Source organism: Choloepus didactylus, chromosome 1 (assembly GCF_015220235.1).
Source record: "Choloepus didactylus isolate mChoDid1 chromosome 1, mChoDid1.pri, whole genome shotgun sequence".
NCBI classification, from domain to species: domain Eukaryota; kingdom Metazoa; phylum Chordata; class Mammalia; order Pilosa; family Megalonychidae; genus Choloepus; species Choloepus didactylus.
This window is the reverse complement of record NC_051307.1, coordinates 95,957,439-95,971,448: the sequence shown is the minus strand read 5'-3', so window position 1 is coordinate 95,971,448 and position 14,010 is coordinate 95,957,439. Positions and strand designations below refer to the sequence as shown.

General features: G+C 34.3%; 1 protein-coding gene and 1 non-coding gene across 2 annotated transcripts in view; both read right to left on the bottom strand.

The window, feature by feature from the left end:
• PPP1R2 (protein phosphatase 1 regulatory inhibitor subunit 2) overlaps window positions 1-13,783 on the bottom strand; it is a 28,051-nt gene extending 14,268 nt beyond the window's left edge. Inside the window, exons 1-4 of the mRNA XM_037837870.1 lie at window positions 13,373-13,783; window positions 5,368-5,475; window positions 2,023-2,100; window positions 1,380-1,474 (exon numbers count right to left, since the gene is read on the bottom strand). Of these exons, the coding sequence (XP_037693798.1) occupies window positions 1,380-1,474; window positions 2,023-2,100; window positions 5,368-5,475; window positions 13,373-13,494 (403 nt within the window). The 5' untranslated portion in view covers window positions 13,495-13,783. The remainder of the gene's footprint in view (window positions 1-1,379; window positions 1,475-2,022; window positions 2,101-5,367; window positions 5,476-13,372) is intronic.
• On the bottom strand, window positions 834-954 carry LOC119510749. The gene has a single exon (XR_005212011.1). It is a non-coding gene; the product is annotated as a U6atac minor spliceosomal RNA (small nuclear RNA).
• Window positions 13,784-14,010: the final 227 nt, after the last annotated feature.

Here is a 14,010-nt window from a genome sequence, read left to right as displayed (position 1 = left end):
GAGCTCATTTTGTAAACACATTTTAAGAATGTCTACTGTCAATAAATAAACAAGGTTTTCAAACATATAATTTGTTTAAAGCAACAAAGTCAGTAAGTCAGTAACTACCAGTGGGAATTGAATTTGAACTTATAGCTGGTCAAATAGCTACCCCTGCCAGCTGACTCTAGAACTACAACTCGAGGAAACATTGACAGATTAGAAAGTTTTAGGTTACAAATAAAAATTCTGTTTTCGAAAGACCTTGCTTTTAGAGAGCAATGAGGAAACAAGCTCTAGCAACTATTTTTATTTGAAACCCCTTTAAAGGGCCTCTTGAGGTATATATTAGGACAATAAGTTAGGAAGTCACAGAGGGTAGAAGAGATATATAATGAGTTGAGCAGGTGCTGTATATAATTTTTTTCTCTTTTACAATAATTAGGCCCAGACGATGATAGTTTAGGTGAATATGCTATAATCTGAAGATGACAGGAAAGAATAGCCAATTATTTCTTAACAGCTACACATGACAAAGATCTTGACCATTAACAGAAATATCAGACTTAGTTCTAAACTTCCTGGATTTTAAGGGGACAGGTAGTCCCCATATTTCACGAGTACAGACACATTACTGCTCTAGCTTCTTTCTTTTGTTTTTTTTTGGGGGTGTGTGTTTTCTTGCATCTTTTTTTCTATACATAGGCCTGGATTTTCCTTTTAAAAACAGATGAAAATAAACGATATAAACACTTTGTATAAAATCTTAAGAGTATACATTCACATGGTTCAAAAAATATTAAAAAAAAATACCAAGGTGAAATATTTCCCTACCCCTATAACTATTTTACTTGTAAAAACACGAACTATGAAGCAGGTAGCAACGCCTTAACTGTAAACATCCTGATTAAGTTATGAGAGCCTCTTCCATCCTTATTAAGAAGGGGGCTATCTTTCTTTCCTTTCCTGACACTCCAGCTCTTTTCATTCTATGGGACCCAATAAAGATCTTCACTCTATATATGACCATCTTAGTTCATCTATTAAGTTTCACCACTATCCTAACAAAATAGAAAAAGCACAAGCAATTGAAAAATTAGCTCTTACAGCTATCCGCTTTAAGACCATGCATTAATTCTGTGCCAGGTACTAGAAAGGAGCACTCATAATTACTTCAAGAATGGTAATATTTTCCCAAATTCTTGAAATAGGGGGGAGAGGGTGCAACTATTATACAATAAACCCAAACAAGTAGAATCTGAGTTACAAAAATATTTCTCCCATTCTCCCACCCTCCACTTCCCAAAGAAGGAAAACCATTTGGCTATCATCCAAATGATGGATTTATTTTAGTAAAAACTATTAGCATAACACTGAAAGCAGTAAAGGAAATGAACTACCTTGTTCTTCTGGTGAGAGGTCACTATCCTCCTCCCCACTGCTTTCTTGTTCCTGAACCCGATACTTTGGCTCCGAGCCTTCAGCAGCAGCTAATCTGTACAACAATCATTTACACAGAAATAAACACTGTGATATTCTTGTATTATTAAATTGGCTTATTCAACTTTTGAGTCTCATAAAAACAGCTAAAGATCATTAATATGCCAGCTATAACCTGATGAGGAAAATAAAACGCTAGAGAGTGGGGATAGGTGTAGAAACCACTAGGCAATGAGAAGAGTGAAATAGGTGGTAGAAATCAATGAACAGCAAAGGAAGAGAGCTTTTGTTTTACCAATTTACTTATTTCTGACTCTCTTATAAATATTACCATCCTTGCCTTCTTCAACACTGAGGTGGCAGGATATTAAAAAAAAAAAAAAAAACTTACCTCAGTATATCAGGTTCAAGTACTCTATACTTCCTGCCACACGTATACCTTGATTTTAATCAATAAACAAGACTATATAGTATGAAAAATCCAGAAAAACTTACACATGATATTTATGTATACTTGTAAAAGTAAAGCAAAGTAAAATGTCTTTAAGTGTGTACAGTTAAAAACAGCACAAGTGAAAATACTTTATAGGCATCAGTACTTACTTTTTGGCTAAAAGATCTGGAGTCATGACTTCAGTGGTTTCTGAATCACTCAAAGCATCCTCATCATCACCTATCATACTGGGATAATAAAGCACATTATAAATAACACCTGAAACATAATTTTACAACCAGAAAACCAGATAAACATAATTCTACTATGTTTACAGCTCTGCTGTTATCTTTGAAGTCCAATTTTAAATGGTTTCTATTCAATGCAAATATTCAAAAGTATAGCACCAATGAAGTCTGCAACTGATTAAAAAAAAAAGACCACTACTATAACCACAAAAATTAGTATGGAAAACTTGAATCATCTGAAAAAAAAAAAAAATACTATAAAGCTTCAATTGTACCACCCAGTAGGAGGGAACAAGTAATCAAAAAAAAAAAAAAAAAAAAAATCAGTTTGGTTACCTGAACATAAACCTGAAGGAGCGACAAATTATCTAGGCACACATAAGACCAAGTAAAATAACAAAATTAGATCCTAAAGACCTAATTCAGAAAGTTTAAAAGCTACTTAACTTTCCCACCTTCCCCTCTGATGAAAAATTTGCTCCCACTGAAGTGGGTATCCATAATTCTTAAGTACTGAAAGATACATAAAGCATAACTCAGATAAAAATAGAAAACAACTGGTCTATACCTTTTCCAGTTAGTTAGGGAGGTAAGATGAACTTATGAAAGTCCAGGCAATGCTCTTTTTTTTCCCCAAGGAAGTTGAAGTAAACACATTTAACATTACTGATTTTAATTAAGCAGAGTAGGGTAAAAGAAACAATTTATCAATTTGGAGAAATGCTCTATACAAAATACTATGAAATGTTATAAATTTTACATACGAATTGTGTGTATATACATGTATATAAAAGCAATAATGACTTTCTATATAGTTAACAGTGTGAGATTCTTGGTTAGTGTAACAAGATCCTTCTATAAAAAGCATCTCTTTCTGTTAAGTAACTTTAAAAAAAAAAAAAAAGCCTTGAAAATAATTGGTAAAACTGAGCAATGAATTATAAAGCTGAGCACATGTATCTGTGCAAACACATAGCCTCAATTACTTAAGGAATAAATAACTTTTCAGCAATTCTCAAAGAAAGGATATAGGTAAGGTAAAGGAAAAAAAAAGGCAGTATCAAATATGTACCATTTTCATTTATTATGTTCTATATACTATATGATACATATGTTTATGTAATATAGTCTAAAAATAATGGCTACGATGTTGTGAGAATAACTAACAGTGCTGAATGGTGCATGAATGTGGTGCAAAGGGGAAGCTCAGAGTCATGTATGTAACCAGAAGGAAAGTTGGAGGTTTAATGATGGGAATGTATAAAACAGTGAACCTTGCGCTCTGTCTGTGATTAACTGTACAAATATTAGAAATCTCTTTCATGAACCAGAACAAATGTATGACATTACAACTAAAAGCTAATAATAGAGGGGCATATAGGAAAAAATATATATACCTATTGCAAACAATATACTACAGTTAGTAGTATTTCAAAATTCTTTCATAAATAGTCACAAATGTACTATACCAATACTATGAGTCAACAATGGGGGGGGTGGTTAGGGGTATGGGAGGATTGGAGTTTCCCTTTTTTGTCTTTATTTCTTTTCTGGAGTAATGAAAATGTTCTAAAAATTGAAAAAAAATTAATTGTGGTGATGGATGCACAGCTGCATGACGGTACCAGGGGCAACTGACTGTACACTTTGGATCTTCGGATAATTGTATAATATGTGAACAATCACAATAAAATAAATGTGATTAAAAAAAATAATAGTGGCTACAGCTATTTTCTTTTAAATCATGTCCTGTATCGATTCTTTTAGGATAGTTATCCCCAGCCAAAACACGTAAGGGTTGGGTACCACATTTAAAGGAAGTAAGTTCTGTCTTTGGCTTCTGTACAATAAAGGTTTTAAGTTTTGTTTTAAAGTATGCATCCGTAATTATGAGAAAAATAAAGACAGAAACTTTTCATGATACATATATTTCTTCCCGCAAAGTTTTTTACTATTAACTTTCAGTATCTGTACCTCCTATGTTATTTCTTTTTACTCATCACCATCTTTAAGTTTATTCTTATTTTCACTGTTTTCGCTATTATCAATCTCAAATTACCTCCCCAAATTTTCATCCATTGATTTAAAATACAGAAATTCTTAATTCTATTTTTTTTTAATTAGAGCAGCTGTAAGTTTACAAAATCATGCAGAGAGTATGAAGTTCCAATATATCCCATGTCACACACAGAGTTTTCCCTATTATTAACATTTTGCTTTAGTGAGGTACCTTCATTAAGTTGATGGAAAAAGTTATACTTAATCCTATTTTTAATAGTAACTTCTGGACTTGTATTGCCTTCAATGACAAAATGTTTCAGCCCTGGAAATCTATATTTTTCAATACAAGTTAGGGCAACATCTAAATTAGAGACTTCTAGTTATTTAGAATCTCCATTTTCTCATAAGGCTTACTGGTACATTATTTTTGTCTTCATACCAATTACTGTCATACAATATCATTTCACAATTCACTTTAAAAATGCTGGGAGACTCAAAATGCCAAAAATCACAATGCAATGATCTGAACTACAATATTATGTAACTTCAAAAATAGGGACTTAAATTCAGAAAGAGTAAATTAGAAATTATCAGGGGCGCAGGGGATGGCGTATGGGGAGTTTTTGCTTAATGGGTAGAGTTTCTGTTTTGTATGATGAAAAAGTTTTGGTAATGGATGGTGATGATAGCACAATATCGTACATGTAATTAATGTTGCTAAATTGTACATGTAAAAAGGGTTAATGTGGCAAATTTTATGTTTTTTTTTTTAAAAACAAATATATGTTGTCACAATGAAAGTAACAAAAAAAAAAAAAAAAAATAAGTACCTGAAACAGTAGTAATGGCCATTTGCCTCTGAGAGGTTTAAAAAAGTTACCATCTGTGTTGTTACCCTTTTCTGAAAATCAAGTCCCTGATTTCTACTTCAAAGAAAACAAGCCCAAACTGTATCTTCCTTTCTACAAACAGGGTATTTTAAGGAAGGCAAAACTCACTCATCTGTGTATGTCATTAGAAGCTAGGGACCACAGAGGTGTCACAAAAAAGGTTTACTACTACGGCTATAATGTACAAAATGGAGTCCATAATTTTAAAGTTATATATTATTTATACTGTAATACAAAAATATGCAGTTGGCTTATTAACTAGTATTCAGTAACAAATATAAAATCAAAGAAAAATTCATATAGCTGTTATCCAGAAGTTTGTATCAAATGAAAATGGAAACAAATGAAAAAAGGAATGATGTCAGTATAACATTACCTATGGTAAGGAGTGCTAGGTTCATCTATTTTCATTAAACCATAGTCTTTGTCTGCTGGATGATAAGTTGCCAGAATGTTCATTTCATCCCACTTCTGAGATTTTTTACTAAAATTAAAAAGAAAAAAAAAATTCAATGCAGCAAAAGGTCAAAAAGCTCCACATCTAAACCTAACAAATATCCATATTCTACTTTTCAACTTCTATGTGACTGTTAACGTCTACATTCATATATACTTTCTTAGAATAGAAACTGATTTGGGGAAAAGAGATAAGCAATTACAATAAACTGTGATAAAATTTTTATAAAGTACTTATTTACCATATATTAAAAACACAGTATTCAGAATCTAAATCAGATATTCGAACAAAAAATTATACTGTGACTTGCTTAGTCTCCATTTGGCCTATAGAATTAGTAACAGCAAAAACTGAAAATCTAAACACTGCTTGATCTCAGTAAAAATTTCTGACCTACACTATACCAGTAGCAGTCTGATAAAAATCATAACATGAATATTTCCTTGGCCTACTTTCTCCAGGGATAGCCATAACAATCGAAAGAATCAGAATGTAAAACTATAGGGAAAATGTCATTAAATTCAAACACACTAAATAATTAGGTTGTAAGTAAAATTATAGCTCAGTTTTTTTTAATCTAGAAAAATTAGAATTTGCTAAATGGTGTATACAGATAATCTGGGATAAATCTACTTTAAGAGAAACAGAAATGCTCTATAAGTGCTTTAGGAACCATCTATTAACATTCATTCAACAAATAACTTGTACAACTACTAAGTTGCTCAATAATCAAATGTCTTCATTACAAATCCTTCTCGCCTACTCAAAGACCCCTCTACTAGTCAATAATATTTTGTCAGATACACAGTTTGCCTTTATGTATTTAAAATAAAAGTGCTTTAAAAAGAATAATGATGTAATTTCACAGATTCAAATTCCTTTTTGTATTTTGTCCAAATTGGTGAGGTTTTACTACAGATATTTTCAATTTTCTTAAATCATCTAATACTCAGAATGAAGAATGACATACTTAGCTTTTAATGTCATATTCCCTTCTCCATTAAAAATTACACGCTCAGGAATGACTGTGATTCATTAATTTTCTTGTGGTATGGAAGGAGCATGTTGGAAACAATGAAGTTATTTCCGGATTTTTGTTTTTCCTATTCCTTTGCTTTGTTTTGTTTGGAAAGATTTTCTTATTTTTTTTTATTTTTTGATAAAGTTAGAAAAAAAATTACATACAGCCACTAATTAATTGTAGCTGAACCTGACTTTATGATCTCTTCCTTTCTCCTTGTAGGACCCAGAGAGTGCTCCTTTTCAGACTAAGCACTTTTGACTACAACTTCTTTTCAATCTTATATCCTTTGTTTTCTCTCAAGGCAAGGGCAAAAGGTTAATCCAGGCAGATATTCCACAGGTGACTGAGACCAGAACTCCCACTTTTCCCCCAAAAAAACAATCATCAGACGTTGTTGCCTAATTTTCTCCACCATGAAATAGTCAAAAATTTTAAAGCTTATAAGAAGCAAAAATTAAGACATATTGGTCATTAATTTCTAGGCACAGAGACTAGACTTCTTTGTTTTTTAGAGTTGCTTGTTTACTCTTTCAGCATGGAACTCAAATGGATATCAACTCAACATACTTGAGTTTCAATTAATAAAAATGTTACCAGTATAAAATAAGTCACTGGACTGAACTAGACTGAGTCTAAACAGACCTTGCTTTTTATAATATTTATTTCTTCAGATGTTTAGCTTCTGATCGTTTATATCATAGTAATAGGTGGTCTTGTGAGAGAAAAAGAATTCAATTGGGAGGTAGATGCTTAAGGTTCAAGTTCCAGTCACCCTTCAGAAATTCTCTATCAGGAAGCTCAATAAACATCCTTTCTTGAACTGTTTTTACATGGAAATTATAATACTTAATAACAGTCCTTCTTATACAACATGAGGTTGTTGAGAATCAACTGAAATAACATCTGTGAAACCAAATTATAAAAGCAACATACAAATGTAAGGAGTTCTGGTGATTGTAAAATCTAAAGAATTGGGTTAAAAATCTTGAAACACGATCTCAGCACTGTAGGGTATGGGTTTAGATATAGCATTATGAAAAGTTTAAATTGCTTTTGTACTCAATTCCTTCTACTTCCATCCTGCAAGACTCAAAATTAAAATTTTGAAATATTTAAGATATTTCACAGAATAGGTATTTCTTTAAAAATCAGTTTTCTATTTCTGACTACATCTATAGTTTTAGAGATTTTTATTTTGCTAAACAGTTCTATTATCTGCAAATTTAGAAAATAAATGATTAGGTCTGCTCATAATCATATTCTATATAAGAGACATACTTCCAAAGACTTAACAAGATAGCAGAAATGACAGGAGCTTCAAATATGTAGTACAATGAAAGAAATTGATAGAAGTTCTAGGTAAAGTAGATTAATTTTGAAAGCAAGTCAATTAATAAACAAAGGAGACCCATGATACCATAATTAAATGGTCCCTCCTGATAAAACAATGGCTCTGAAATGACAGTCAGCATCAAGCCTGAGTCAGAAATAGAAAAACAAAGGAAAAAGTTTCATAAAACCTGTATTAGTAGACAGTCATGTTAAGAATCCCTATTAAAGATACTGTAGAAGGAAACCAGCACATCTTTTATATAAAAGTTCAAAAGCAGGCAAAACTCAAGTGTTTGGGGTGTATACTTAAGTGATTACCAAAGTGGTTACTATTAGGGGGAAGAAGATTGTGACTGAGAGGGGCAGAGGACATTTCTGAAGTGATGTAAAAGCTCTCCTTGTCCAAGTTGGTGGCTACATGGGTGTTGGCTCTATAATGATTTCTTAAGCTTTACATTTATATTTAATATACTTTTGCATGTACTACAGTACATCATTAAAAAAAATAAACACACATTAATGACCTTGTTGGGTAGTTACTAATTTCAAAGTAGAAAAAAAAGTTATTTCCTAAATGATGTTAAGAATATTGAATTAAAAACAACAATTTATCATTACTGCACATGACAGAAAAAGAATGAAGATGGACCTTTGGAGTTTAAAAGGTATTTCTGTTGGGGGTAACCCAACATCCTGTAAATCTGTTTTGTAAGATAATGATAGGAGAAAAAGAGAACTACAGGACACAGGCAGAAATGTTATCTTAAAATTAAGAATAAAATCTACTAACCACAATCCCAGTATCATAAACCATTAACAACGTTAATTTCTGCATATTCTTTCCACTCTGTATAAAAATAATATATATGAAAACAAGTAGCTATCAATATATTTATTTTATAATAAGCCATTTGTGTTTTCTAGTCTTTATCATTTTAATGACTGCATAATATTCAATAATAAACTACTCACTTAATGCTAAATATTTAGATTGAATCCAATGTTTTTCTATCCTACAATAAGGAAGAAATGAACATGTTTGTGCATATTCTGGTCAATGATAAATAGGGCAATTTGCTAGGACAGGCTTCTGAGTCAGAGTTTATGAAGAGTTTTATAGTTCACTCGATGGAGCCATATAGCTTTATTTCAAAGAGATGACTATCTAACATCCTCAATATTACCAAAACGTTGACAAGATTGTGTATTTCTGTGTTTCATCCACTTTTGCAAGTATACAATGTTATTAAAAAGTTGCTCTGCGTTTCTTTGCTCATTACCTAACAAATAACATGGAAAAATTCCTTGGGTGAATTGATGTCTATATATTTTACCTATCCAGTAGAAGCATTCTCTTACAAATTTTAGTGAATTCTTTACATTTATACAAACCACTTTTTATATAACCCCAGTTTTTCTCAGTCTGTTCACTTAATTTTCCACTGTGAACAGAAATCAAGGGTTTATATATTCAAGCCTCACTTCCTTCCATTTCCTTCATACAACACTAAGAAAAAGAAATCTTTAGAATTATTTGGATTCAATTTGAATTCTCAGATGGAAAATAGTGAAGTAGAAGAAACTGTCAGCAGAGGATCCTGGATATGAAAATTAGCACCTCTCTAAAGTTTTGGTAGAATTAACATTAGCTTTATGAAATTGATGGAGCGAACTTGAGTTTGAATTACCAATGCCATCACGAACTGTCTGATCTTCTCTGCATCAGAATCTCTATACACAAAAATAGGGGCACTACCACTTTTATCAATTTGCTATGATGATGAAAGCAATTGCTGGTTTCAGCATCCCCACTCCCTCCCTTGGGTGACTGTTTTTCCTACAGTCTAAATGTGGTCCTGAAAGTCATCACTTCTTACTTTCATTTTGTTAGCTCATATGACACCATCTGAAAGACCAAGATGTACTTCTCGTTGCTTGTGACTTGCTCAGTTAATAGTTTTGGCTGTGCTTTGAGTAAGAAGGGGGGTTCTACTTCAAGGTGATAAACTTGTACATTTCAAGAAATGGTTCCTTCTTTAAGTGAAGATTCAACTTAATTGTAAGTCAATAAAAGTACAAAACTGCCAAGTCTGACACCATTACTGAACAATTAAAGACTTAATAATAAAAGCAATTTCAAGCAAGCAAAAAGTCACTTTTGGAAAACATTTTATATCAGTAAGCCTTTGACCATTTCACATCCCTTTATAGGCAGAAAAAGACAATGTGGAGCATGCTTATATCTTAAACTATATTAGAGGACATTAAAGCACATTTTTTTTTTTCAGGCAGAAAATCTGCCTGAATTACCTAAGACTACTATAGAATTTGAATTGAATAGACTAATGGACTCCAAAGCAGCTTATATAAAACCAGCCATGAGATCAAGAAGAAATTAGGTTACCATATTTTATTTCCATTAGAATAAATCAAACATTTCATGCTGAAGCACTGGGTTAACATTTCTTAACTAATTTAATACTTAAACTAAGGCACAGATACAATAAATAACTTACCCCAAATCACAGAGCTAGGAAGTGGCAGACAGGATCTGAATCTAGGCAATCTAGCTCCAGGGCCAGTTCTTTTAACCACTAAGCTATTGTACGTCTCACAACATAGACTACAGTGATATTTAATATATTTTCATCAATTCCAAAACACAATTTCACATTTTAATATCTCTGAAAACAGGATATGTCTTAAAATGGAATCTTGGCAGTGGTTTTTCTTTCTTGGTGGTACATAAAATCATGGTATATCTTAGAATCAATGAAGTCTTGTTTTAGGTGAACTACACAAACTCACTAGATGTGTTAAGTTAGACCAAACTAGTTGAACAATGTATCATAAAGTACTGAAGTTTATTTATGCTGAATTTCATGGATTTACAGATTCTATCTAGAAAGAAAATGGAGACATCAGATTAAAAAAAAAAAACACATGAATGACGGTTTAATCAGTTCTGACAAGAACTAGATAAAAAAAGAAAATAGAAATGCTTAAAGACTATTTGAAATACGGCTTTACATGAATCTCACTTTAAGTGGATATTATGCCTTAAGATAATATCTAATGATTGTAGTATATATATAAAAATTATAAACATATTTCAAGAGTCTGAATTTTTTTCTTACTAAAAAAGATGCACAATCAAAAAGTTTAGACCATCAGAATTTACAACTCAACTTCTGACCTTAAAAAAAAATCCCTTTGTAACATCTTTATATAACAGCCCCTCACAACTATGGGAGTGCAGAAAAAGGAAATGACCACTGCATTTTATGTGATAAAGGCATCAATAAAAGGTAATTTATTAGATCCCCGGCCATTTTCATTTAAAATGAGATTCTTCTGCTTTGTTATACTCTGTTCCAATCTTTCAAGTTAGAACAATATTATACTACCTTTATTAGTTTCTGAATTTTAAGTGCATTTTAATTGCAAGAGCTATTTATTTTCAGTACCTTTTATATGGAAGGGGGAATACTGGTTGTAATTAAAATGAAACACTACAAAAAGTTCGTTTAAAATGTATTCAACTATGCTTTTATTGTTTCTGTTCAAAGAGGCTATGAAGTGACTAACGTTGTTCCATGAGCTGTGACTTTCAGTTTCTTTGCTTTATAGTCATGCTAACACCTGTCATGAAAAAGTCCACCCCTTTTTACACTTAGAACCAAACATCATGAACCTCAAAGAATGAGGGCTTGGTAGTTCCCTCTGAAGAGAGGCCCATAACCTTCTAATTAGACAAGTCAATTAAAGTTGCCCACCTTGCAAAAAGACTCCTTTAAGTGAATCTGCCCTACCAGCAGTTCCCAAAGAAGCCATATGTGGGTGAGTCAGTCTAGTATAGTGGCTCTCAAGACACAAAGACCTGGAAGGAACCCCAGCCACTTTCAGAGAACAAGGTCAACCCACAGAGTGATGCCAGGAGAGGTTAAGACAGATCAAAGTCGAGAATAAGTAGAAGTTAAGGAAGCAGAAAAAGAGGAAAATAAGCCAGATGGAAGTTGGACAAAAAGAAGTTCACACTGGAGAATAGCTAAATAACCTAAATGCTAGTGAGAACCATGCTCTTGTTGCTGAAGACCCTGGAGCTACACTGGGGCCTTCTATAGTTGTTGTTTACACTACTCTGTTCTTCCTGCTACAGCTACATTCTGGTCAGATTCTGTTTTCTTAATCCCAGGATTTACAACCATCACCCCCACAGCCCCACTGGAAGCAGCTAACCCCAAACAGAGGTTGGAAACACATATTAGGGAATGTAAGAAGGTTCAAGCATCCAAAAGAAGGTAAGAGTGGGAGAGCTGCTAGACAAAGGTCCTTTCCAATCCAAAAAAGGCAATGATCTAAGCTGCTATTTAATGTTTTCTTTAATGTTACACAAATCCCCATAAATTTATTACTACTAAGTAGTGGTTCCTTTTATGGTCCTAAATTAAATTACTTCCTTAACACAGGTGTGTCCTAGTTTCAATATTCCAATATTTCATGAACATTCTCGTTTGCACTTCATGACTTTACAAATTTCAATTATAACTTTTCTATACCTTATTTCCAGAATGTAGAGTCCTTAAGTTTTTAGTATAACACTCCAGCCCCCTTGCACTTCTAACCCAGTGGTATATTTTACACTATATACTGTGCTGCAACTTCTCACTGAGCATTGCACCTTGGCTACCTTTCCCTATATGTTCATTCTTTTTTAAAGACTGGTATATTGTTCTATTACACAAATGTACCATAATTAATACTTCAGCAGTCCTTATTAATTGATGTTGGGTTGCTCCCAATTATTTACTATTACACATAATGATTTGCCTCAGTATCTTTCTACATGGGCATGCAAGAGCAACTAAAATATCAGTGGATCATTTTAAGTTGCTCCTCTCCGAAGAGCTCTAGTTGCTGATGCAAATATAATTAGCGATAAACAGATTCTTGTAAAATATAAATCAAGGATCTGGAAAATTTCGGTTTCTCTTGGCACAGAGATGACAAACCAGAACCTAAGAGTGTGAGGTACCATGATTTTGATAATATTCACGTAAAATGGATTGTTTGTAGAAGAGCAATAACAAAAATAGGGAAATGGTCTCTTTTTCTGAGGCGGCTCTTACTAGCTTGAGCCTAGATCTCAAAGAGTTCTCAAGCCAAGAAAATACACTTTCATTATTGAAGAATTTTAGATACTTCGGATATGAGATTAAGAAATAAAAGCTTAACAGTTGAAGCTTTGAAACTTCAATTTAATTCTTCAACGTTCCCAAAGTTTAAACATCATAAGTTTTTCAAATACTATATATAAATGCACTTTCGTTTTTCTTTTTAAGCAAAAAAAAAACCATAAACGTCATCACTCCTGCTTTTTTTAAAAGCACTCGCAGCCTGGCCAAAGGAGTAGGGAGACCTGAGCGGCGCCGGAGCCGCATCTCCGCAGCTGCCGCCCGGCGCTCCGAGTCGCTAACGGCAGCCGGTGGGCGAGGCCGCCCGGGCCGGGAAGGAGTGGCTTCACCAGGCAGACCCGACCAACGAGCCGCCGACCCTCCCGGCTCTCACCTCAGCTCCTCATCTACACTCCCGCCGGGCTGTTCGGCCGAGGCCAACACAGAGGAAGTCACAGAGCTCTTGTTCTTCAGGATCCCCTTGATGGGCCGGTGAGAGGCCGTCGAGGCCGCCATTGCCTGCCGCTCCGGCTGTCGGCTCAGTGTCGCTGCTTGGTGCGGACTCGAGGAAGAGAAAGGACAAACGTGAGCAAGGACCCACCAGGCGGCCGCGGAGCCCACTCGGGGCTGAGGCGGCCACACCTGATGGCACAGAGACGGCTAAAGGCGTCGTTGTCACGACACAACGACCCAGACACCACAGCCGACGCCGCGCGACCGGCACGTTTGCTGCGGCCGGCGGAGAGAGGCCAGCGCAGTACCCCCGCGCGGGAGCGACGCCGACGCCAAAAGTAAGCAGGCCCGCCCTCTCGCGATATCTAGGCGGGGCGAGAACAAAACCGATCTCCTCGCCCCGCCCCCTCCCGGCTCTCTCGGTCTCTCTGCTTATGTTTTCCCTGAGGGGAGGTTCATGGCTAATCTACGGGGTTTTTACAGTTCTCCAAACACTTTTACCCCCACCACCTTTTGAGGTAGTTTTTGCTGTTTCCATTTTGTTACTAGGCAAATAGACTCAGAGGCGACATCACTGAC